Source organism: Paroedura picta, chromosome 6 (assembly GCF_049243985.1).
Source record: "Paroedura picta isolate Pp20150507F chromosome 6, Ppicta_v3.0, whole genome shotgun sequence".
NCBI lineage: Eukaryota > Metazoa > Chordata > Lepidosauria > Squamata > Gekkonidae > Paroedura > Paroedura picta.
This window is the reverse complement of record NC_135374.1, coordinates 123,741,924-123,766,804: the sequence shown is the minus strand read 5'-3', so window position 1 is coordinate 123,766,804 and position 24,881 is coordinate 123,741,924. Positions and strand designations below refer to the sequence as shown.

The 24,881-nt window shown below is 45.9% G+C and overlaps 1 protein-coding gene across 2 annotated transcripts in view; it reads left to right on the top strand.

Annotated features, from left to right (window-relative positions):
- The window catches only part of NAA16 (N-alpha-acetyltransferase 16, NatA auxiliary subunit), a 73,209-nt gene that overhangs the window by 9,164 nt on the left and 39,164 nt on the right, over positions 1-24,881 (top strand). For both annotated transcript variants that reach the window (XM_077344090.1, XM_077344089.1), the window contains exons 2-7: positions 4,501-4,585; positions 5,060-5,164; positions 12,549-12,706; positions 14,377-14,511; positions 14,884-15,037; positions 17,954-18,073. In XM_077344090.1, the coding sequence (XP_077200205.1) occupies positions 4,501-4,585; positions 5,060-5,164; positions 12,549-12,706; positions 14,377-14,511; positions 14,884-15,037; positions 17,954-18,073 (757 nt within the window). The remainder of the gene's footprint in view (positions 1-4,500; positions 4,586-5,059; positions 5,165-12,548; positions 12,707-14,376; positions 14,512-14,883; positions 15,038-17,953; positions 18,074-24,881) is intronic.

The window sequence follows — 24,881 nt, the reverse complement described above, 5'->3', positions numbered from 1 at the left end:
TTCCCTTTTTAATCAGTTGCCTTCTATAGAGGCTCCAGTACTCAGTAAATAGATCAAGAAATTAGGAGATATCAGGCAGAACAGAAGAAGAGCTATTTTTTACTAACACCCTTTTTACTATCTGAAGGAGTCTCAAAGCAGCTTACAGTTGGCTATTCTGCTTCTTCCCACGCCAGACAAAGTGTGCGGTATGGTGAGGCTGAGAGAAATAGTGACTGGTCCAAGGTCACCCAGCTGACTCCATGTGGAGGAGTGGGGAATCAAACCTGGTTCTCCAGAGGCAGCTGCTCTTTACCACGCTCTTTACCATGCTGGCTCCCAAGAAGAGTAGAGAAGCCATGTTGGATCAGGCCAGTGACCCATCCAGTCCAAAACACTCTTATCACACAGTGTCCAAAGCCCAGGTGCCATCAGATGGTCCACTAATGGAGCCAGAACTCCAGAAGCCCTCCCCCTCTTGCCCCCCAAGCACTAAGAATAGAGGTCATCACTGCCCCAGGCAATGTGTTCCTTCTAAACCTGGTGGCTGATATTCACTCATGGACCTCTGCTCCAAATGTTTATCCAATCCACCATCTTGGTATAGTGGTTAAGAGTGGTGGCTTCTAATCTGGCGAACCAGGTTTGATTCCCCGCTACTCCACATACAGCCAGCTGGGTGACCTTGGGCTAGTCACAGTCCTGACAGAGCTGTTCTCACAGAGCAGTAATCTCAGAGCTCTCTCAGCCGCCACCCCCTAACCTCATAGGGTGTCTGTTGTGGGGAGAGGAATGGAAGGCGATTTTAAAACAAAAAGTGAACTCTGCTGTGACTTTTACAGCTTCATTCTTTCATTGGCACTTAATGCGGTTGGTTTTTATGGCTCCCACACAAATAGCTCTCCTGGTGCATCTTGCTTTAACTATATGGTTATGGTATGTTGCTCAACAAGTCACCACTCAGCAAGTCTTTGCTAAAAATAAAGTACTAATTTTAGTACAGCCTAGTGATTGCTTTTACTAGAAGAGAGCACCTTCATAGGAGCAGTTGTTACTTTTGGTATGCATCTGATGTAATGTTCATAAGTGATAGAATAGGTAAACTAATGGGTTGTGTATTATTATTATTATTATTATTATTATTATTATTATTATTATTATTATTATTCACCATAATCATCATCTGCCTTCCCCCTGGGACTCAAGGCAAATTACAACATAATACGCCATAAAAACTCCAGTCCCATTAAACACAAAAGCCCCAAAATCTCTGGTGGCTAAAAAGACCCTCCTACCTCCCCACAGGAAGGCACTGGCAAACCACCCCGTATTGAGTCTGCCATGAAAACGCTGGAGGGCTTCACCCCAAGGGTCAGACATGACTCAGTGCTTGCACAGGGGATACCTTTACCTTTTTACCTCCCCACAGTCATCAAACAAAGGGTTTGCCAGATGGTACAGTGTAGCCTGAGCAGGGCCCATCGATCTTAAGAATTCCGGCCTCAACCGGCCGCTGGTGGAAGAGCTCCGTTTTACAGGCCCTGCGGAATGCTGATAGCTCTCACAGCTCTCCCACGAGCTCATTTCACCAGGTCAGGGCCAGAACCAAAAAGGCCCTTGCCCGGGTCGAGGCCAGGAATATCTTTCTGGGATCAGGGACCATCAACAGATTAGTGCTTGCAGAATGAAGAGCCCTGTGGGGGGCATAAGCAGACAAGGAGTCCATCAGATGGGTAGGGCCTAAGGATGGCATTAGAGGTCAAAACCAAGACCTTGAACTTGATCTGGGCCACGACTGGTAACCAATGTAGCTGCATCAGTGCAGGCTGGATATGGGTCCTCCAAGATGAACCAGTGAGGGCTCTAGCAGCTGCATTCTGTACCAGCTGGAGTTTCAGAATCAAGGACAAGGGTAGGCCAGTGTAGAGGGAGTTACAGAAGTTCCATCTAGAGGTGGCCGTCGCATGGATCACTGTGACCAAACAGTCTGAAGGCAGGTAGGGCGCTAGTAGCCCCGCCTGGAGAAGATGGTAGAACGCCATGCAAGCTACTTCTGTGACCTGTGCCTCCATGGATCGAGAGGCATCCAGGATCATCTGATCATCTAGTGAGACATGACCACTGTGAGCAGAAGAGTTGAGGATCTGCAGGGGAAAGCAGAATGTTGTCTGTTGCTGCCATCAATTGTATCGTGGTTTTAATGTCGATTTTATTTTTAACGTAAACTGCCACGAGCCAGCTGGGCTGAGAGTGGAGGTCTACAAATCTAATAATATAATTAAAAGAAATTAACTTCCTTGCTGTGGGCTTCCTAACATCTGGCAAATGTGTCTGGGTGGCTGTCTATGAGCAGATAAAGCTGGGTGTCATCTGCATATTGATGGCCTCCCAGCCCATAGCTCCGGACAAGCTGTCCCAGAGGGTGCATAAAGATGTTCAATAGCATTGGGGAAAGCCTTCCTCCCACCCTAACCTAACTAATCCTAATCCTAATCCAGATAAAACCCCCAGAAGTGAGGTACCCAGATCTCCCCGCAGGGTCTCTATGGGGTCACCCCCTCCCAGGCCTTAGGCTTATTTTAACAATCCTCTCCTCTCCCACTTCATTCAGGTCTTCCCGGGATGTAGAAGCTTCCTCAATAGCTGCGGTTTTGAGAGCCACCACTAGATGGCCTTGGTGCCTTCCCTTGCAGCTTCCCTTCATTCCATGTTCCACCCGCCATTGCTGAGATCCCCGCCAGCCCCCCCCCCCCCCGGCTTCTCCTGCCTTGGTTGTTCTTGATCGGAGGGTGCCAAGGTCTCTCTCAGCTGCAGTCCCAATGCCGATGGTGTTGCAGGGCAGCTGATCCTGGCGGTCTACAGACTGCTCCTCCCTCTGCTGTCACTGCTGCTGTTGGGGCTCTTCTTCCCGGCCTGATAAGCTGTTGGAACTCACTGACTTTTGTCTAGACTCCATGATGGTATTCCAGCTTCCCCCCCCCCACCCAAGGGGTCTCTGATGAATCCGCCCTCTGATAGCAGGATATGCACTCCAAGGCACTCCCCTCGATTGCAAGGGGGTCTTCCTCCTGGCCTAGGGTCTTCCCCAGCATGCTAGGTTGAGAGAGGAGGATGTTCATGGAAGGATTTGGGGGCCATCCCGCAGAAATGCTTGCACAATTGCCCCACAACTTGACTTCTTTAGAGCCCTGGGGCTCTTTACTGGGTATAGGGCTTGGCTAGAGACTAGCTGGTCAGTCCTGGTCCAGACTTCTGTCCGGTTGTAATTGTACCTTTCTCACACTGCCCAGCCTCTCACCTGGCTGTTTTTCCTGGGCAAGATACCTTGGCCTCCACACTGGCTTCTGTGTCCACGCTCCCACCGGTTTCCGTTCTTTAATTTGCAGCTTTTGAGTCTGCCCTAAATTAATCCATGACTGCTCCATAATCTTCTAATTCCCAAGTACTTCTACAGTCAATGTCCTTAAATAATCTTTTCAATTCCCTATATATGAGGGAGGACAGGTGAGCTGCTATGCTGTAGTTGCCATCTGGGTTCACAGCTTGATTCACAGTTTTTCCCCGCCCTCTACCACTGGAAAAACTGCAAAACTGCCAATAAAACCCTGGTGGTTTATGAATTTATTTATTTATTCATCTGTTGATTTATTTGACAGAAATGCTGATTTTATGAAAGGCAGATTGTGAATGAGTGGGCAGGAAGGGATGTGCCATTTTTTTTGTCTCTTGTGGCTCTTCTTTGCACACCCCGAGAATTGTTGATTGCTACTGTGGGATGGTAGGTGAATTTTCCCAAGGCCAGGCTGGATTCTGGAGATTTGGGGGAGTGGGATCACATGGGCATGAAATAGGAGTCACTCTGGGTGAGCAGGTAGTTGTGGGTCCTGCATTGTTCAGATGGACTAGATGACTGTGGAGGTCCCTTCCAACTCTATGATTTTCTTTATTTTATATTATTCTATTTATTTAGATTTTTATACTGCCCTTCAGGGCAGTTTACATAGAACATCATAACAAATATAACAATCGTAACATATTATCTAGAATGTCCCAACATAAACATTGTTCAACAGAAACAGTAACTAATGGAACCCTTATTATATTTCATAGAAATATAAAGTAGCCCCTACAGATGCTGAATCAGTTTTGTTGCTAGATCCAAATCTGCAATCACAAACACTTGTATGGGTGACCTTGGGCTCGCCACGGCACTGATAAAACTGTTCTGACCGGGCAGTGATATCAGGGCTCTCTCAGCCTCACCCACCCCACAGGGTGTCTGTTGTGGGGGGAGGAATGGGAAGGCGACTGTAAGCCGCTTTGAGCCTCCTTCGGGTAGGGAAAAGCGGCATATAAGAACCAACTCTTCTTCTTCTTCTTCTATGTTATTTTAAAACTTGGACTGTGTATTTGTAAGAAATTGGATTTTTCCATTGAAGGAGATGGTAGATTAGAATACTAAATTGAATTGGAGATTATTTTAAAACAAGATTTAACTTTATTTCTCTCCCTCCACTCTAGAAATGTTATGAACAGAAACAATACAAAAATGGACTCAAGTTCTGCAAGATGATTCTCTCCAATCCAAAGTTTGCTGAGCATGGAGGTAAGGTTAAATCCTCCTTCTGCAGTCTGAATTCTTTCCATGCAGCCTCCCTCCGGCCCCCATTCCTTGTTATGCAGGGTTTTTTGTATGGAGCTGTCCTCTTTGTGAAGCTCTTGTGGATGAGTGGGAAAGTGAGGGTTCACATGTACACTGGAGTCCCTCCATCCCAAGACATGATTGGATAGGCCTGGGGGGAAAGCCTGCCTCCTCCCCCCCCCCCACCACAGCGCAGCCTCCCTCTGACCTCACTGTCGCACCTGGCTGGAACTCTGGCCCTCACCCGACTAGCTTGAACTCTTGCTTCTCACTTTCCGACTGGGCCCTCACCCGGACCGACCCCGCCCACTCTCCGCCCACTTGGCCTTTAACCAATTATTTATACCGCTCCCCGAGCAGTTTCAAGATTGTCTTAAATCTTATTATGGATGTATAGCTTTGACTCTCCGTATTCACAACTGATAAAATCTCTTCCAGAGACATTGGCTATGAAAGGACTGACACTGAATTGTTTAGGAAAGAAAGAAGAAGCATATGAATTTGTTCGCAAAGGTCTTCGCAATGATGTTAAAAGTCACGTCTGTATCCTTTGAAGCAGTATACTGGCTTCCTTTCTGAATAGGCACCTTTCCCAAAATGGGTCCCAAATGTACAAGTGACTTCTTTGCTACGTAACAGACTTGCATTCTTATGTTGAAGATTACTCTGAAGACAATTAGATAATTGTCTAATAAGATCATTTGAATATGTAGTGTAAAAATCTATTGAATTCTAAAATGCAAGACATTAGTGGTGGTGGAGTGCCTTCAAGCTGTAGCTGACTTAGGGTGACTCGGCAGGGTTTTCTAGGCAAAAGATGTTCGGAGATGGTTTGCCCTTGCCTGGCTCTGCTTAGAAACTTCCTCCATGATCTCCAATCCAAGTACCAGCCAGGACCGAGTTTGTTTAACTTCCAAGATAGAATGAGACTGGATTAGCCATCCAGATCATGGCGGGACATTGGCAGTTCTTAGTAAAACTGGGTTTCTGAATAAGCAGCAAGACACTCGAGTTTCATTTCCATTTGCATCCCTGAATGATGAATGGCTTAAAATGGCACCTTCCAGCAAGAAGTCCTATAGCTGCTCTGCTTTTTGGTTACCTTGAGGGAGGGGCCATGGCTCAGTGGAAGAGCATCTGCTTGGCAGGCAGAAGGCCCAAGCTCAGTCCGTGCTATGTCCAGCTAAAAGGATCAGAAGTGATCTGAAAGAGCTCTGCCTAAGACTGAAGGAGCCACAGTACTGATATTAATGGACCAAGGGGCTGGATTCAGTACAAGGCAGCTTCTTGTGTTCATAGATCAAGGGGGGCAGTCATGTCAGTCTGTCTGCTTCACGTGAGCAGGGATGTATGAAAGCTTATTCCCTGCCAGAAATGTTGTCAAGTCTTTAAGGTGCTACTGGACTCTTGTTCCTTCCATGTGTTCATGTATAGAGATAACCAGAAGGAGGAAAACCTGTGGTCAGAAATTTGAAGCAGGATATTCTGTCTTTGCAGAAATGCACAAAGTGTGCTATTTTCAGAACTGGATTATTTCATCCAATTATTGATCCATGTTTATTATCCCATTCTCCCTTTTCCTTAGTTATAGGAATAGTTCTGAAGGTAGCAATGCCATCTGTTGATCCATGATAAGGTCCTGTATTTCACATGTTAAGTATTCACAAAAGACTCTGTTCCTCAGTAATGCTTACATGGGACACCTGCTTCTTCTCCCTCTTGAGTCAGGAGGGCGTCTTGTATCTCTCAAATATCTTGGGCAAAAGCTTGTAAAATAGGAGAATAGATTCGTAAGAACTTTGAAGCAGCCTCTACAACCCTTGCCTCTTCAGCTAGTTCCATTTTTGTCAGGACAATTTTTATTTGGGCCTCTGACTTGTTGGATGCTGATTGTGGAATTCCTCCATTCCGCACAACTTTAATGTAGCAGAAGGCTTGCAAATTGTAAACGCTACTAATTTGCAGTTCCGCAAAACGTCACACACAATCTGCCACACTCCTGAAACAGTCCCGCAAAAAGCGATTCGTTGTAGCACTTAAAGGGAAATCGGGAAAAGTGGATTCACCCTCTGAAAAGCACTACATTCTTGCAAACAATCTGCAACACTAGCGAAAAAGACCTGTGCGTTCTCATTGTTGCGGTTCCAACAAAGTCCCTCCCCCTGGCTCTCTCCTCCGAACTTCCTGCAAAGCGATCGCCATTTTTTTTTTCTCGGAGCGAGCAGAAAGCAACGAACCAGTGAGCCTTCATTCACCCAGCGAGGCTTCCTCCACAGAAGTGCTTTAAAGCTCCCCTAAGATTCTCTTCCATTGTCCATCAAACAGGATCTCTCGTTGTGGGTGGAACCCAATAGTTTCTCAGGTGGGGTTTCCCTTTGAGACCCGAAGAGGCCGATCATCACAATGGATGCCAGTCTACTGGGTTCAGGGGCTCACCCTCACAGAATGACAGCTAAGGGTTCCTGGCCCCCAGAGGAAGCGTCCCAGAGCATAAAGCTTTTGGAGCTATGAGTTGGGTCTGCAAGCCTTTCAGGAGACCCTTCAGAACAGGGATATTCTGGTTCCCACAGACTGCAAAAGCTTATGTAAACAGACAAGAGGGCACGAGATACAGGAAGCTCAACAGGGAGGCAAGACTCCTGTTTTCCTGGTCGGAAAGACACTTAAGGTCCATCAGAATGATAAATCTGGCTGGGGTGGACAACGTAGTAGTACATTGGCTCAGTTAAAGAAAACTTGACCAGGCAGAGTGGAAGGCTGCACATGGAGGTTTTCTGGCAGATTTGTGACAGGTTTAGAAAAGCAGAGTAGGACCTCTTCACATCCAAACAAGATTGTCAGTCAACTCCCAGTCTTTATCTCCAGAATGAAATCTCCATGGGAGTAAGGGGTGGACGCTTTAAGTTTTGAGTGGCCCAGGAAGCTCCTGTATGCCTTTTTCCCCACTCAGGTGATACAGAGGGCCATTCCGCATTCGTCCAAAATAGAACAATGGTTACTAATTGAAATTGCTACAGTTTTGCCGTTATGCACAACGTCGTTGACAATCTGCAACACTCCTGAAACCGATCCTCAAAAAGCGCTTCGTTGTAGCGCTTTCAGGGAAATCACCGAAAGTGGATTCACTCTCCGGAAAGCGCTACACTCCTGCAACCAATCTGCAACACTAGCGGGAAAGTTCTGTGCGTTACCATTGTTGCGGTTTCTGCAAAGTCCCTCCCCCTGGCTCTCTCCTCTGATCTTCCGGCGAAGCGATCGCCATTTTTTTTTCTCCGAGCGAGCGGAGATCAACGCACCGGCAAGCCTTCGTTTACCCAGTGAGGCTTCCCCGGCTGCAGTCCCTCTGTTTAAAGTCACCCAGCACAAGCATCGCAGAGGCCCGTTTGCTGGTTTATTTTCACTTTATTTTTCACACTGTTTTCGGATGAAAATCGTGCCCGTGAGGGGGGGATTTTTTTTTTCACTCGGGGGGGAGCGTGGCAACGATGAAACGGCAGCTCAAACATCACCTGCTAGCTGGATGGGTCTCTCCGTTGCAACGAATCAACGCATATTCGTTGCAACGGGTGTGTTTTTTTTTTTTTTAAAAAAACCTTCCTTAAAGGGAAAGGGGCTGTTTGGGAGCATGATAACGGCCGCCCATTGACTGCTTGACGGCCAGGGGTGGGACACAGCTCAGCAATAGCGCTTTCTTTCTAGCGATTTTTGCCGAGACCGGAACCCTGTGGGAAACGATAGAAACGCAACTGGATTCCACTACAAAGGCAGGTATGCATAACGACGAATTCCACTATTTAAAATGGCGATTTTTCGTTCAGCAAACAATTTGCTACATGGATCCCAGTGCGGAATGGCCCAGAGAGTAATCCAAAGGATAATAGACCTGGAGGTAGAAGTGATCCTGGTGGTACTTTGGCCACGAAGATCATGGTTTCAGGATCTGAAAAGGTTTTCTATTGTGGATCCTTAGAAGATTTCTCCCAGGCAGGATTTTGGGGGCCAGTGCTTCCCCTCATTCCAGGGCTCTTGAGCCTCACAGTTTGAATGGGAGCAGTTCAGGGAATTAATAGCATCCAGGAAGGCTTCCACCAACAGAGTTCATAACAACACCTGGCAGGTTTTTCAACCCTGGTGTCTTGATAAGGGACTGGACACGTTTTTGTCCGAGGTCAGGGAGGTCCTATCCTTGCAGGAGGGGCTCAAAAAAGGCCTTAGCACCAGTACCCTTAGAAGACAGGTAGCAGCTACCTCACCAAAAGATTCCTTAGGAGTGAGATATTGGTGAACCCTCCTCAGGTTCATCGGTTTCCCACCTGGATCTGAATACAGTCGTAAGGACTTGGTGAATAAGCCTTTCGAACCCATGGCTACCTGCCCGCTTAAGGAGCTTACGTTTAAGACCCTTTTTATTGCTTGGATTATCATAGCTAGAAGAGTATCAGAGATACACGTGCTCATGATTGATAAGGAATTGTATATATTTCACATAAGGTGGTGAATCCGGCCTTTATTCCTAAAATTAATTATGCATTTCATAGTAGGGAGGAATTAGTTCTTCCCTTTTCCTCCCTAGCCCTAAACTACATCAGGCAAGGGAATGGCACTGCTTGGGCATTGAGAGGGCACCATGCCTTTACATGGACAGGTCAAAGTGCTTTCGTAGGACAGACTCCATATTTGTTTCCTTTAGAAGGGCTTCGCTAGGAAAGGAGGTTTCCACTTCCACCATCAGCAGATGGATTAGGGGCTGCATCTTCCAGGTCCACAAGGCAGTGGGAGTTAGACCTCTGGAGGGTGTTTCCAGCCATTCTTTATGAGAGGCAACCCCCTCAGCGAAATGCAGGTCTTTTTCGTCTCTTGAAAGGATCTGCAGGGCAGCTACTGGGAGGTAAGTGCACTCTTTCACGAGGCACTACACAATTGACCAACTGGCCTCCCCTGAAGGTCTTCAGTGGGCTGTCTCCATGCAGGGGCCAGGGACGTATTGCTTTGTAATGTCCCAGTGGTCAGGACTGCCCCACTGAAAACCACTGGAGAACCGAAGATTTTTTCCTCTTACTGTGAATCTTCCTTCTCAGTGGTCTGTAGGAAGGGCCGTTCAGCTTTCCCACCCTTGAATTTTAAGGCTCCTGGGACACCCGCCTCTGAGAGTGAGAGAGTCTGCTGTTTATTTTGAACCTGAGTGGTGGGTGGTTTCTTCTGACTTCGCCTTCTCTGAACGGGGCACCTATTATTGTTTGGTCTCAGAGGTTTTATTAAGGGAGAGATGCTTGTGGTTCTTCACAGGGACCAGACTGAGGCAGGTGGGAACATCAACCTCCCCCCCCCCCCCCCTTAGCTGAGACACAAGATTTGCAACCTTGCCCACAAGGAGGAGGGTCAGAAATGCCCCTCCTTCTGAGAAGGAAGATTCACGGTAAGTGAAAAAAATCTTCCATTTTCTGCACAGGTCAGGTCCCAACTGCTATGAAAGTCAATTGTCACATGCATGATACTGTTACATTGTTATACAGTTACAACCATTAGTTATTATTGTAAAGTTATTCACATGTTTATAGATTGTTTTATGTATTGTTGTTTGTTCTTATGTAAACCGCCCTGAGCCCCTGGTGGAGGGCGGCGTATAAATATAATAAATAAATGAATTCTTTAAAGTATCACTTCCTGTTAATATGGGCATCCTGGCCCATGCCTAGCAAAGAGCTGCATAGAATCATAGAATCATAGAGTTGGAAGGGGCCATACAGGCCATCTAGTCCAACCCCCTGCTCAACGCAGGATTAGCCCTAAGCATCCAAGAAAAGTGTGTATCCAACCTTTGCTTGAAGACTGCCAGTGAGGGGGAGCTCACCACCTCCTTAGGCAGCCTATTCCACTGCTGAACTACTCTGACTGTGAAAAACTTTTTCCTGATATCTAGCCTATATCGTTGTACTTGAAGTTTAAACCCATTACTGCGTGTCCTCTCCTCTGCAGCCAACAGAAACAGCATCCTGCCCTCCTCCAAGTGACAACCTTTCAAATACTTAAAGAGGGCTATCATGTCCCCTCTCAACCTCCTTTTCTCCAGGCTTAACATTGCATGGTGGGCAGTGACCCGCAACTTTCTCCCCACAACACTGCTTTTAGAAACAGCTGGATACATTCTGAGATTGCCACGTGGCTTAGCCTAATTGGCTGGCTGTTCTACAAAATGGAGAGGAGAAAGAAAAATTAAAGGAAAGTAATCTGCCTCACGTGGAACATTCCATTTCGTCTGCTCACCTTTTATTCAGAACAAGCTGTGTGTCCTGATCCTGACACCACATCACCTCTTTCCCAGGTTCACAGTACTAAGATGTATGGCCTGTTCATACAGAGGCTTAACATGAAAGCATACAGCAGGCTCTGCTTAAACTGGATCCTGTGCCTAGAAAAGCTTTAAAATGTTCACAAGTGGACAGATCTTTGTCTCATGGAAGATGTGGCATGAAGTCTGGAAAACAAGTCCAATTACAAGGCACCAGCATCAAATGTTTGGGAGTTTCTCCAACTGGAAACCTGGGAACAACAGCATCTTCTCCACCATTCCATGTTAGTCTTTATTTCAGAATAGCCAGAAATTTGTGTAAGCTACAGCATAGCAAAAACTTTGTATATTTATATATTTATTATATATATATAACTCCACCATGACCTGGGTGGCCCAGACTAACCTGATCTTGTCCAATCTCAGAGTCAGCCCTGGTCAGTACTTGGATGGGAGGCTACCAAAGAAGTCCAGGGTCTCTAGGAAGGGGCAGGTACTGGCAGACCTTTTCGGTTCCTCTCCTGCCTTGAAAATCATATGGGGGTTGTCAGAAATTAGTTATGACTTGATGACACTTCCCACCAATTCTGTTATAGCTGTAGACTAAGTTTTCGAGTTCATCGTGTTGACGGGGGGGGGGGGCAGCTATTGAGACAATTGGACATCGGTGGGTGTTTGGTTGTTTGCTCCAGAAGGGCTTGTAGAACCATCATTTTTATAGGAAACTTATTACGGTTGGGCACTTTGACCGCCAAAGTGGCCATTCCAGCCTGAAGCAGACAGCGCCTACATGCATGCGCCGACTGGCACGCCAACACCGGCGGCACCCCCTCCCCCGCCCCGCGGTGCGGCGCTGGGTGCTTCGGGCTGGAATGGCCACTTTGGCGGCCAAAGCACCCAAGCCTGGTGATTATGGTGGGGTATGCGAAGTCACAAGCATTGCATTGCTCTTGAGCAGACTATTGGAAGCACGCTTCACAATAAACCCTGATGGGAGTTCCACATCCTGTTGCTAGTAGAAATGGGCACCAAGTAGGGCACGGACCACGTTTTCCCATGAAAGTGCCCGGGTTCATGCTCCCGAAATCAAGGTTTGGGAGGGGCGCTCCCCCTGAACCATTCACAGATTTTTACCTGGTTTAGGGTTTGTCTGGCAGCCACTTTAGGTTGGCATCAGACAGGTGTGAGTGCCCTAAAAAGGCTGCAGGCCATCTCAGCACGCAGGTTCACTCCCCCCCCCCCCATCCATAGGAAGGGAAGGGAAATGGTTGCTCATCCTGGGCAGGCACCTCCTTGAGCTCAATTGAAACTGAACTGCAAAGGGAGTCAGGCCTGGCCAGCTATGAGTTGTCAGTTCCCAATATTAAACTGGCCCGGTTCATTTTGGGTGGGTTGGATAATCTGGGTTTGAGGCAGTTTCCAATCCATGCCTCTCCTAATTGCTAGTCCTCCTTATATTTTCCACTCCGTCGGTCACACCCCTAATTAACATTAGAGTGAAAGAGAGATTGATATGTTTGTCAACTCACGATTCGTAACCTGTGATGAGTGAATTAAGCTAATGGATGGATCTTTCCAGAACTGAATACAAATTTCCAGAAAACAGTGGATACCTGTACATATCCTTAACTGACTAAGGTTGGCATGTATACGGCCTCTTGCAGCGCTCCGATAAAAAATATGATGAAGCAATTAAATGCTACCGAAATGCTCTCAAATTAGATAAAGACAATCTACAAATCCTAAGAGATCTCTCGCTGTTGCAGATCCAAATGCGGGATCTTGAAGGATACAGAGTAAGGCATTTATCTTTAATACAGTAAAAAACTATGATACTCTGTTTCTGTGTTGACTGTAACAGACGCAATTAATAAGGTGCAGTCTGGGCATGTGTCGGGGGTAGGGGGGGATGTGGCGTGGGTGACTTTGAGACGGCCGAAATTGGATCTATCAGCTTTATCTTGCTGCCTTCCTACAAATTCAGAATTTGAGAATTTCTTATTTCAAGACTTACTAGAAAGCTATGAATAATTGCAATGAACCAAAATGATTCTCCATTTGTGTAATTGTATTAAATAATTTACAGCACCCCCCCCAAAAAAAATATTACGTAGAAAACTATTTTTTATGGAGTTAGGTGGCTGCTCTTCCCAAGCTGTGGAAAATGTGTGTTCTTTGGGGGTGGCGACACAACGGAAATGGTGACGAAAAATCTGTCAAAATGAGGGAAATGTGCTCATCGGGTAGAACGTGATGTAAAATTGAAAATATTTATTAAAATTAAAACCCCAAGCCTTAAAGCAGGGGTAGGCAAACTGTGGCCCTCCAGATGCCCATAGACTACAATTCCCATGAGCCCCTTCCAGCAAATGCCTGTCTTTAAGTATAACCTCATTAAAATCCACGTGTACCTCAGAATACTTTGGAGAAAGGTTGGCTCACTCCCTGGACACCGGAAGTGCTCATGTGGACCTGGGCCTGTGTTAGAAACATGAGAGGCCTCAAAGAATTTTATCAGGCCTTCTGGTCTATAGAATCGATTAAGGTCCTTATTATTATTATTATTATTAGTAGTAGTAGTAGTAGTAGTAGTAGTAGTAGTAGTAGTAGTAGTATTTAATTTATATCCTGCCTCCCCCCAGAGGCTTGAGGCGGGTCACATAAAAACCAATCCCCTAAAACAATAAAAGCACAATAAAACATGATACAATTAATACAAAAGTTAAGACAAAATTCAATATAGCTAACCCAATTCCACACCCCCTAAGAAGGGGAAGGGAGGGGGCAGATGACAGACGCAACCGTCACATTTGTGAGGGGGGCTAGATCTTCTTGCTGCCCGGCCTCAAGTGAAAGCCTGGCGGAAGAGCTCCGTCTTGCAGGCCCTGCGGAATGATGACAATTCCTGCAATTCCCTCAGTGTCCCACATAGTAAACATTTCATATTATATCATTATATTTAAAGCAGCCAAGTGTATATTTAATATTTCTTTTCCTATATTTTATATATGCTGTTCTATTTATGCCTGACCACTGATAAAGGCAGCCATGCTGAAACATGTCCGGTCAGCAGAGGCATTAGTATGAATGTACACTTGGATTTTAATGAGACTATACTTTAAGTCTTGGGTTTTTAATTTAATTAATATCAATATTCAGTTTTATATCACGTTCTACGAGGCTTGAGCATATTTTCCTTATTTTGACCCGGGGGGGGGTATTCCTGATATTTTCTCCTTTTTGCTGTGATTGATAAATCTGTGACAGTTATTTCATTGTAAAGTGGGATGAAGTTTGCAGTGTTAGGCTGAAATTCCTCGGTTAAATTCCCCTACCAGGAAGTCTCTTTGAATGTTTCTTTTCCTTGCTTTACTACTGAGGCTTGATTTAAAAAAACCCAAACTCTTTTGCAGTGTTAAGAAAGACAGATTTTCCATTATTGGTGCCATTTTTTTCCTCTTTAAAGGAGACCCGCTATCAGCTCCTGCAGCTGCGGCCCACTCAGAGGGCTTCATGGATTGGATATGCAATTGCATATCATTTGCTAAAAGATTATGACATGGCCTTAAAACTCCTGGAGGAGTTTAGAAAAACTCAGCAGGTAAAACCCAATTTCTGTACAGTTCCGCAACTTTAACACGGGTTAAGGATTTCCTTACCTGCAGTGGTTTCTGTCATTCTGTCGGGAAAAAATCACAGCATGTTAGGAAATAACGTAGTAAGAAATGATGCTCTTGTGCGGAATTGTTGACTTTTTCGTATGTTACTTTTGCCTCCTGATCATGTGACATTATCTGTGAAGCAGGTTATGATGACAGATATTAGTTTAAAAATCTGAATTTCATAGGAAGGCAAACTAAATTTTGTTGTAAGAAGCTGATTTTGCCAAATTCTGTTTTCCTGCTTTAGTATTTGTGCAGTTTGGAAATTGCTGTCTTCCATGGGAGGAAATGATAAACATTCTATTTTTCAGATTCCCCCTAATAAGATAGACTATGAGTATAGTGAATTAATACTGTACCAGAACCAAGTGATGAGAGAAGCAGATTTGTTTCAAGAATCTCTGGAGCACATAGACACCTACGAGAAGCAAATCTGTGATAAGCTCACGATAGAAGAAATCAAAGGTAAACTATTATCTTTTTGCAGGCTTAAACGATTCTCTTACCTCCATGTGTGAAATGGACCAGGTGAATGTTCACCTTTACGCCTGCTGGACTTTGCCTATCATACATTTTAATACATTATACATTTTAATACAAGCACATGCCATTCTGTAAACATTGTTTTAAAACAATTTATTGAGTCACGTCCAGTGGCATCTTAGACCCACAAAATGTTCAAGGTACATGCTTTAGAGCAGCCTTTCCCAACCTTTTAGCCATGGAGGAGCCCCTGAAATATTTTTCAGGCTCATGGCATCGACTACAGCAGTCTTACCTTGTGCACAATGGCATATGCGTTCCTTGCAGGCTTAGTTTCTGCGGGCCTTCGACCCAACGAGACATGAACCCTACCATCATTTCTTGGTTCCAAGGGGAGCCCTCGGGGTCTTACACTGGTGGTTCAAGAACTACAATTTAGTAGTTGGGTTCCTTTTGGTCCTTTGTCCCTGGATGTTGTACTTACCACAGATGCCTCCTTGGAAAGCCGGTGGGCACATTTTGAGGGCAGGGAAGCCCAGGGTCAGTGGTCTGTGTTTGAATCTTCTCTCCATATTAATTTGCTAGAATTGAGGGTTGTTTGATTAGCCTTGACTACCTTTTCAGATATCTTCAACGTATTACCTAAACAAACAGGGAGGGGCTTTTCTCAGTCTCTTCAGGGGGGCCATTCGAGTCTGGTCGGAGGCTCATCAGATCCAATCAGAACTGCTGTGCATAGCTCTGAGCAGATCTGCGCTATTCACATAGCAGGCACCCAGAACACAGAAGCAGACAGGCTCAGCAGGGTGTTCCCAGTCTGCTGCGGATGGTCCCTGAGCCCACGTCTCCTGAGCACGATCTTCAACAGTTGGGGTTTCCTGGACATAGACTTGTTTGCCAGGGATTGGTCGGCGAAAGCCCCAAAGTTTTGCTCCCTGGAGGGAGTGGATGAGGGATCCAAATTTCCTTGGAACTGAGCATTTTTCTTTGCATTCTCTCCCTCGATCCCCAGGGACTTAGCCAAAATGGAGGTGCACAATACCGAGGCAATTCTAGTGGCCCCACATTGCCCCCCCCAACAGTGGTTCCCAGCTCCATTGTGGTTATCCAGAGGTCTTTACACCTCTCTCCCTTGGTTTATTATATTTATTCAGTATATTTAGCGTATATTTATTCAGTATATTTAGAGGCTCTGGGCAGTTCACATGGAACATAAAAGAACAACAGGTTTTGTGTCAAATAGAAATACAACAGTTGTAACAACAACAACAACTACAACAACTACAACAACTACAACAACAACAACAACAACAACAGAGATGTATGATCCCATGAGACTGCCTCACATTTAATTCCCCCACACAAGCACACCACAGCACTAACTCCAACAGCATGAAGTCAAGCCCTGCCATAAATTGCCAAGCCTTCCCTTGACTGATCTGTGATAGCATCAGATTGCCGAGTCTCTTCCTGCCTGGGTCACACCAGAACAACACTGGGCCAAATTTCTACTCCCCGGCTAAGACACTTCAAAGATGACTTGCTGGTTATAAATGGAAACGGATTCTTAGACCGAGAGCCTCATTCTTACAGATCCTAATTTCCACTGGGAGGGACTCTGCTGGTGCATAAGGCACCTTCAAAGAGAATTACAATTGCCCTGAACCTCGTCCGTCTCCCAGCTCTAGGGGGGGACTGGATTAGACAGGGCTTTCTGTCACACAGTGTCGCTGTATTGATTCTCTGATTTCATGTATATCTGGAATGTTTTTCAAATAGATCCTTTCCCTTTTTTTCAACCATTCGGCCTCAGCATGTTTATTGGCTCTCTGCAATCGGCAAGGTCCACGAAGGTTTGAAGGGACTCCCCCAAACTTTCCTCACATGGGTGGTCTTCAAGGTGCTGTTGGACTCCATTTTTATTCAGAAATCATGTGTTGGTCTGGGGACTTTCTCCCTTTGTGGTTTCAATACTGTGCGTACAATATGAAATCCAGGTTATCATAAAGACTGCTTGGATTAGTTTACAGTAAAATGGAGACTGAGACAGTTTTTCCCTCATGACCAGGCTATTGCCAGACCCTCTTTCTGTCCCAAAGTAGGACCTGGCTAAGGTGTGACCAGGCTACTGTCTTTCTTCTGGATAAGTTTATTTGCTTTCTATGGCACTGAATGTTGAATGCTCATCTCCCCCCCCCCCCAAAAAAAAACCAACCAAACAAACAAAAAACACCAAACTTCTTAGTCCTGACCCCCTGGGAAAAGTGATATATATATACCTCATAAATAAATAATATCTTCTGGATGCGAATCTAGGGCCTCTGGTCCTGGAGCCAAGCCTAAGAGGAAGGAGACTGACAGCTGCAAGAGGAAAGTCAGATTCACTGCAGCTTGCAAGGGGGCTCATCAGAGGCCCCAGAGGCCTGGGTCTGGCAACAGAGGATGTCACAGCCTCATATTATCTATCCTGCTTTAGCACTGTAGGGGGACCTGTGTGTGTGTGTGTGTGGGGGGGGGAGATACCCGCATGCCACTAACAAGGTGAACCAGGCCTGTATTATGGATTCGTCATCTAAAAGGTTCTGAAATTCAGTGCATCTGTCTGGGGAGACATGTATCTGTTGGGAAAGCACGAAGCTGAGCCCTCAGAAACTAAGCAGATGGTTCCCCAGGGAGTTGTGTGGAAACCGTGCATATTCGCTAGACTGCGGTCTCCAGCTTCTCTGAGCCTGCAGGTGCATGTTGACTTCTGAAACGGGATGGTGGGGGCAGCCACAAAAGCACCTGCTGCAGCTTACCTTCAGTCGCACCATGCAGTACTTAATGCTCTGGTGGAAGCACCTGGATTTCCAAAAACAGGTTCTGACTAAATATGGTCTGATTTTATTATGGCTTTAGGAGAAATGCTGTTGAAATTGGGACGACTAAAGGAAGCCTCTGAAGTATACAGAGAGCTGATTGATCGCAATGCAGAAAACTGGCATTACTATGAAGGCCTGGAAACAGCCCTCCAGCCACGTAAGCAGTTCAGATCTTGTGGTCAAGCATGTTGCTGTTCATTGCAGGAAGGTTTTGGAGGCCTTGGTGCTGCCTGAGCAAGTCTCAGCTTTATGCGCACCTTTGCCCCAGCCGCTTCCTCCTCCTCCTGGTTGTAGCATCTGTGTGTGTGTGTGGGGGGGGGGCGTTGGGGGCACAGGACTACAGGATCATTCCAGGCTTCTTCATACAGGTCAGAAACCAGTATTCCTCCAATAACATCTCTGTAAATGAAATAAAGCAGCTGTAATTTTTAAACATTCATTAGTTATTTTCTGCTTTTTATGACAGGTTTTTAGACTAATGAACACCTAGATTTGAGTCTAGTTGCAGCTTAGAAACCAACAAGATTCTGGGGGTATGAGCTTTCAAGAGTCAAAATTCCCTTTGTCAGATATCACAACTGATGAAGATTTGCCTCTAGATCTTATTAGTCTCTCAAGTGCTCCTGGGCTCAGAACTACCTGTTCTACTGTGGACCAGTATAGCTGCCCTCTGCAGGTAGACTGAGCAAAAGGTCTGTATGTTCATGAACTTTCTGACTGAAGGAAAATGCAGTAATGGACTGACTTGTGGGTTTAGTCACAAATAATAATGCCGTATTTGAAGTTAATGTTTTAACCTTAGGAGCTGCCAACTTTGCTGTGGAAGGGAACAAATAGTGTCTTTTAAAAACATACTTATGCTCAGTTTAAATATATGAAATATTATACAAATGTAATTGAAACCTGCTTTCTCTGGGTGTGCAGTACAGGTGGCAAGCTTTTCCTAGCCAGCTTCCTTGGTCCAGCTGCAGACTCTTGGTCCTGGTTCTCTGATCCAGCAGACTTCTAGCACCATAAAATCATAGATTTGGAAGGGACCATATGCTCACTTTTTTTTTTTTAAGGGGGAAGCTGGGCCAGGATTTAATGAGCATAAGCACTCAGCCAAGTCACAGGCCTGAACTCAGTCCCTGCCCCCTTTCTCAAAAAGGCCATGGACAAAATTGAGAAGGTGCAGTGCAGAGTGATGATGATCCGGAGCCTGAGGACCAATCCCCTATGAGGGATGGCTGAAAGATTTGGGAGAAGAGAGGTTGACAGGGGACATTCGCTCTCTTCAAGTATCTGAAAGGAGGGCAGGGGAATAGTGCAGTAACGTCCAGACACAATCAAAACAGGAAAATGCCCCCGTATTTCAGTCCCCCGCTTGTGCTCACATCTTGTTCTCATTGTCATACTTCCTCCCCACTCCTTTCCTCCCTGCCCCATGGGGAAAGGTGCCCAAATGCTCCCCTCTTCTATTTGCTGTGCGTCTCAACCCCCCTCCCCCCAGCCTTCTCAGGAGTGAATTCACAGGTGGCTGGAAAAAACATGGTGCCTACCTGTACCTTTCAAGTGTGCCCCTTCTTTCAAGCATTCTGTGCCCTCAGTTACCTGCCCCCTTTCCCCTTAATATACTGAATATTATTTAAAACAAACAAAATCTTGGTTATTACATTACAATGCTCCTGCATTGTAATGCACAAGACTTAAAAAAAATTACTCTGAAACAGCGGTGGGAGGTAAAAGAGCAAGTTTCTATAGGACAATGATGCTCACTTAGCGGTTCAAAAGCCACATGCAGCTTTTTTACAGGCTCTCCTGAGCACTGTTCCCCACTGTGGCACCTGCCCCATATTTCTGGATAGTGGGCAAGGCTAAGCTCCCAATGCCATGTATATACCATGAAGGCCCTTAGGGCAGGTTAGAAGATGGCCCTCGGTGGAGAAGTGTGGTTCTCCTCCAGGTTTTTCTCTAAAAAGCAGCTTCCAGTAAGGGGCTGTGATTGAAGGCAGTTCCCTCTTAGCACTGAAAGAGCCCTGTCTTTTGCAACACTATAGTTTAACTTGAAGGGGAGAAAGGGCTGTGCCTATGTTTGACATACAGAAATCTGAAGGCTCAATCCCTGGCATCTGCAGCTAATAGGATCATAGAATCACATAGAGTTGGAAGGTGCCATCTAGTTAAACTTCCATGGATATTAATTCAGCTGCATATTGTTTCTTTCTGTTTTTGGCCATCTGAAATGATGGAGTCTGGAAAATCCTGAAACTATTTGAGATTTTTCAGCACCACCAGATAGCTCTCAGTACCTGTAATTGCCTTTGAAGTGAACTCTTAGCTTGGAGAAGGCATTTAAATAGACCGCAAATACCTTTGGAATTTATTCTTGCGCCAGTACTGTAGCTTGCAAAAAGAATTTAAATTTAAAGATACTGTATCCTCTTTAAAGTTTGATTCAGGTGAGTAGCTGTGTTGGTTTAAAATAGCAGAACAAAATTTGAGTCTAATGGTACCTTTAAGCCCAGCAAAGGAGAGAGTAAATTAGCAGCTGTTTATTTATTGCTAAGTTACTCCTTATATATGTAGATTAGCGATTTCCATTTCATCATCTGAAGAAGTGATCATGCACATGAAAGCTCATGCCTTGAATAAAACCTTGTTGGTCTTAAAGGTGCCACTGGACCCAAACTTCTCTCTAAAGTTTAATTGCCTTTTCCTCTCTCTGTTGAAAACACTGGAGGATAGAGGCACCTTTTGGGGAGCCCCTTGCCCATTCTTTTTTCAAATTGGGTGGTGGTAGTGAGGAGAAGAATGAGATGTTATGCTGCGAATTTGGTGCCTCTACTTCAAAAAAGAGCTCCAGATACCCATGAATTGATTCCATTATAGTCTATGAGGACAATTGACTATAATGGTTGTCATAGGCTATAATGGCACCCTGAAAATGTGATATCTGTTCTACATAACATATTTCTGGTAAGGGCTTGGAGGAGAAGCATGTCTCGTGGCTTAAGTGCCACTCAGCACTTAACACCCACTCAGGGCAGCTGTCCCGCCCCTGAGTGCCTCCTCCTCCAACCGGCTTGCCTGTCTATCCAGAAGCCAGCCAATCGCCTTCCGTCCCCCACCCCTGACCACCCCCTCCTCCTTCCACTTCCCTCTGAGGCTCAGAGGCTGCAGATCCCTGCTGCATGAGAGCTGCCCCTGCTGGTGAGTTCCTGCCCGGGGGGCCTCCAGCCTGCAGCCTTTCCAGGTCCTGGGGGGAAGGAGAGGCTATCCACCCCCCAATCTAGCACCCATTGAATGCAACAGGCTTGGCCCCTAGTTCCTGAATATTTACTGAATCTGAATACCATACTGGCACTTGGATTTGAGAATATAAAGAAATACCAATATTTTTCAAATTCAGTTTACCCAGACTCCAAAAATACCTGTGTGTGGGGGGGGGGAGTTGTTTTGCACATCCTTAGTTTGTAAGCCTCTTGTGGCACAGAGTGGTAAGGCAGCAGACATGCAGTCTGAAAGCTCTGCCCATGAGGGTGGGAGTTAAATCCCAGCAGCCCGCTCAAGGTTGACTCAGCCTTCCATCCTTCCGAGGTCGGTAAAATGAGTACCCAGCTTGCTTGCTGGGGGGTAAACGGTAATGACTGGGGAAGGCACTGGCAAACCACCCCATATTGAGTCTGCCAAGTAAACGCTAGAGGGCGTCACCCCAAGGGTCAGACATGACCCGGTGCTTGCACAGGGGATACCTTTACCTGGGATACCAGTGAGTCTGACCTCTGTTGTGGGGAAGATAATGGAGCGAATAAAGGGAGCGATCTGCAAACATCTGGAGGACAGTTTGGTGATCCAAGGAAGTCAGCATGGATTTGTCTCCAACAGGTCCTGTCAGACCAACCTGGTTTCCTTTTTTGACCAAGTAACCGGTTTGCTGGATCGTGGAAATTTGGTTGATGTCGTTTACTTGGATTTTAGTAAAGCTTTTGATAAGGTTCCCCATGATGTTCTGATTGATAAATTGAATGACTGCAATCTGGATTTTCAGATAGTTAGGTGGATAGGGAATTGGTTAGAGAACCGCACTCAAAGAGTTGTTGTCAATGGTGTTTCATCAGACTGGAGGGAGGTGAGTAGCGGGGTACCTCAGGGCTCAGTGCTCGTTCCGGTACTTTTTAACATATTTATTAATGATCTAGATGAGGGGGTGGAAGGACTACTCATCAAGTTTGCAGATGACATCAAATTGGGAGGACTGGCAAATACTCCGGAAGATAGAGACAGTGTTCAACGAGATCTGAACACAATGGAAAAATGGGCAAATGAGAACAAGATGCAATTTAATAAAGATGAGTGTAAAGTTCTGCATCTGGGTCAGAAAAATGAAAAGTATGCATACTGGAAGGGGGATACGCTTCTAGGTAACACTGTGTGTGAACGAGACCTTGGGGTACTTGTGGATTGTAAACTAAACATGAGCAGGCAGTGTGATGCAGCGGTAAAAAAGGCGAATGCCATTTTGGGCTGTATCAACAGGGGCATCACATCAAAATCACAAGATGTCATATTCCCATTGTATACGGCACTGGTCAGACCACACCTGGAGTACTGTGTGCAGTTCTGGAGGCCCCACTTCAAGAAGGACGTAGATAAAATTGAAAGGGTACTGAGGAGAGCGACGAGGTACAGAGGAGAGCGACGAGGATAACCAGCCAAGGGACCAAGCCCTATGAAGATAGGTTGAGGGACTTGGGAATGTTCAGCCTGGAGAAAAGGAGGCTGAGAGGGGACATGATAGCCCTCTTTAAGTATTTGAAAGGTTGTCACTTGGAGGAGGGCAGGATGCTGTTTCCGTTGGCTGCAGAGGAGAGGACACGCAGTAATGGGTTTAAACTACAACGATATAGGCTTGATATCAGGAAAAAATTTTCACAGTCAGAGTAGTTCAGCAGTGGAATAGGCTGCCTAAGGAGGTGGTGAGCTCCCCCTCACTGGCAGTCTTCAAGCAAAGGCTGGATACACACTTTTCTTGGATGCTTTAGGATGCTTAGGGCTGATCCTGCGTTGAGCAGGGGGTTGGACTAGATGGCCTGTATGGCCCCTTCCCACTCTAGGATTCTATGATTCTATGATTCTATGATTCTATGAGGCAGGCACAGCTTCCGGCGGCCCAGTACCATGGCCTTTGCGGACCGGTACCGGATTGCAGACCGGGGGTTGATGACCTGAATGGCCCCTTCCAACTCTATGATTCTATGATTCTTTACCTTATTAGTTTGCAAGCCCTTTCCTACACTCCAGAGGCCAGATTTCAATACGGCATGGTAAAGAAACAGAACGAGAACATGTTTTGACTGTAAAGGTATAAGGAAGTAGTTTTTGAACCAAAATATCTTTGTAGAGTAGAGCTTGTTTTGAACTTGGGTATACTGCAAGATGTCACTGATGTAATTATTATTTTATTTATTTTTATTATATTTTATTATATTTATATACTGCCCTCCCTTGCAGCTCAGGGTTGCTTACAATGAAAAATGGAGAAAAGTGAAGTACAATATAAAATCTTGATTCAATACACAAGCATCCATGAACTTATAACTTTACTGACATTAAAGGGCATTATAACTTTACAGATTCTGCACCTGTGTTACTTAACTGCAATAATTGTGGTTCAGCATCTTTGGTAATATTTTCAAGTTCCACTGACTGCGGTCTGGATGTGGGAGGGGCTTTAATTTTGTTTTCATTGGCTGCGACCGAAGGGTTGTGGAAGAGCCCCGTTTTGCAGGCCCTGCAGAATTGTTTTAGCCGCGGCAGGGCCCTGATCTCGTCTGGGAGCTTCTTCCACCAGGTGGGGCCAGGGCCGAGAAAGCCCTGGCTCTGTTCGAGGCCAGATGTGCTTCTCTGGGCCAGGGATCACCAGCTTGTAGGTATTTGTAGAGCAAAGTGCTCTCTGGGGGGGTAGGCAGAGAGGCGTTCCTCAGGTACTCAGTATATTTGATTTATAAGAAATGGCAAAATGTATAATTTAGAATGTATTTATTATATTTATATACCACCCTTCCCTGGGGTAGTCATGATATTAATATGCCTGTAAAATAAATCAGTTAAAATTTTTAAATGTTTGCAGTAAGAACTAGCGTTGTGCGCTTCGGCTCAGTTTGCCTGGCTCGGCGATTGCTGAAGCCTGAAGCAGCATGTAGGAGGCCAGTGGCGTGGAGAAGGAGGGGTGGCGGTAGTGGTGGCAGCGCAATAGCTGGCAGCCGCATGCAGGCGTAGAGCTCTGTGCCTGTGTGCAGCCAGCAGCTGGTGCACCGTCCCTCCGTGGTGTGCGCTGACCTCCTAAGCACTGCCGCCATCCCTCCTCTCCGCAATGCGGCACTGGCCACCTCGGGCTGCGGTCATCACCAAGGCAGCCAAACCAATGTAGAGAAGGTCTTGAGGATTGTAATGAAGGGAGAAATAGTTACTGTTCCCAATAGGATTCGATCCCAGCAGCCGGCTCAAGGTTGACTCAGCCTTCCATCCTTCCGAGGTCGGTAAAATGAGGACCCAGCTGGCTGCTGGAGGGTAAAGGGTAATGACTGGGGAAGGCACTGGCAAACCCCCCCGTATTGAGTCTGCCATGAAAACGCTAGAGGGCGTCACCCCAAGGGTCAGACATGACCCAATTCTTGCACAGGGGATATCTTTACCTTTACCAAATAGTGTATATTGATTTTTGATATATGTGATTTGTTGTGAGTCCCCTCCTTTTCTTTTGTGTCCTCTTTATATTATTGTTTTTTAAAGCTAAAAATGCACCACTTTAGGTGTAAGGAAAGTTTTAAATGTTTCCTACAGGCTCTTAGTCCCTCCTTCTCCCATCTCTTGCACTGGCTCTTTTAGACCTGCTGCTGAATGTATAAAATTCCCCTTGAGGGCCTGGATCTCAGAGCTCCTCTTGGACAGAGGGAGGGAGGTAGAAACCAGCACTGCTGTGT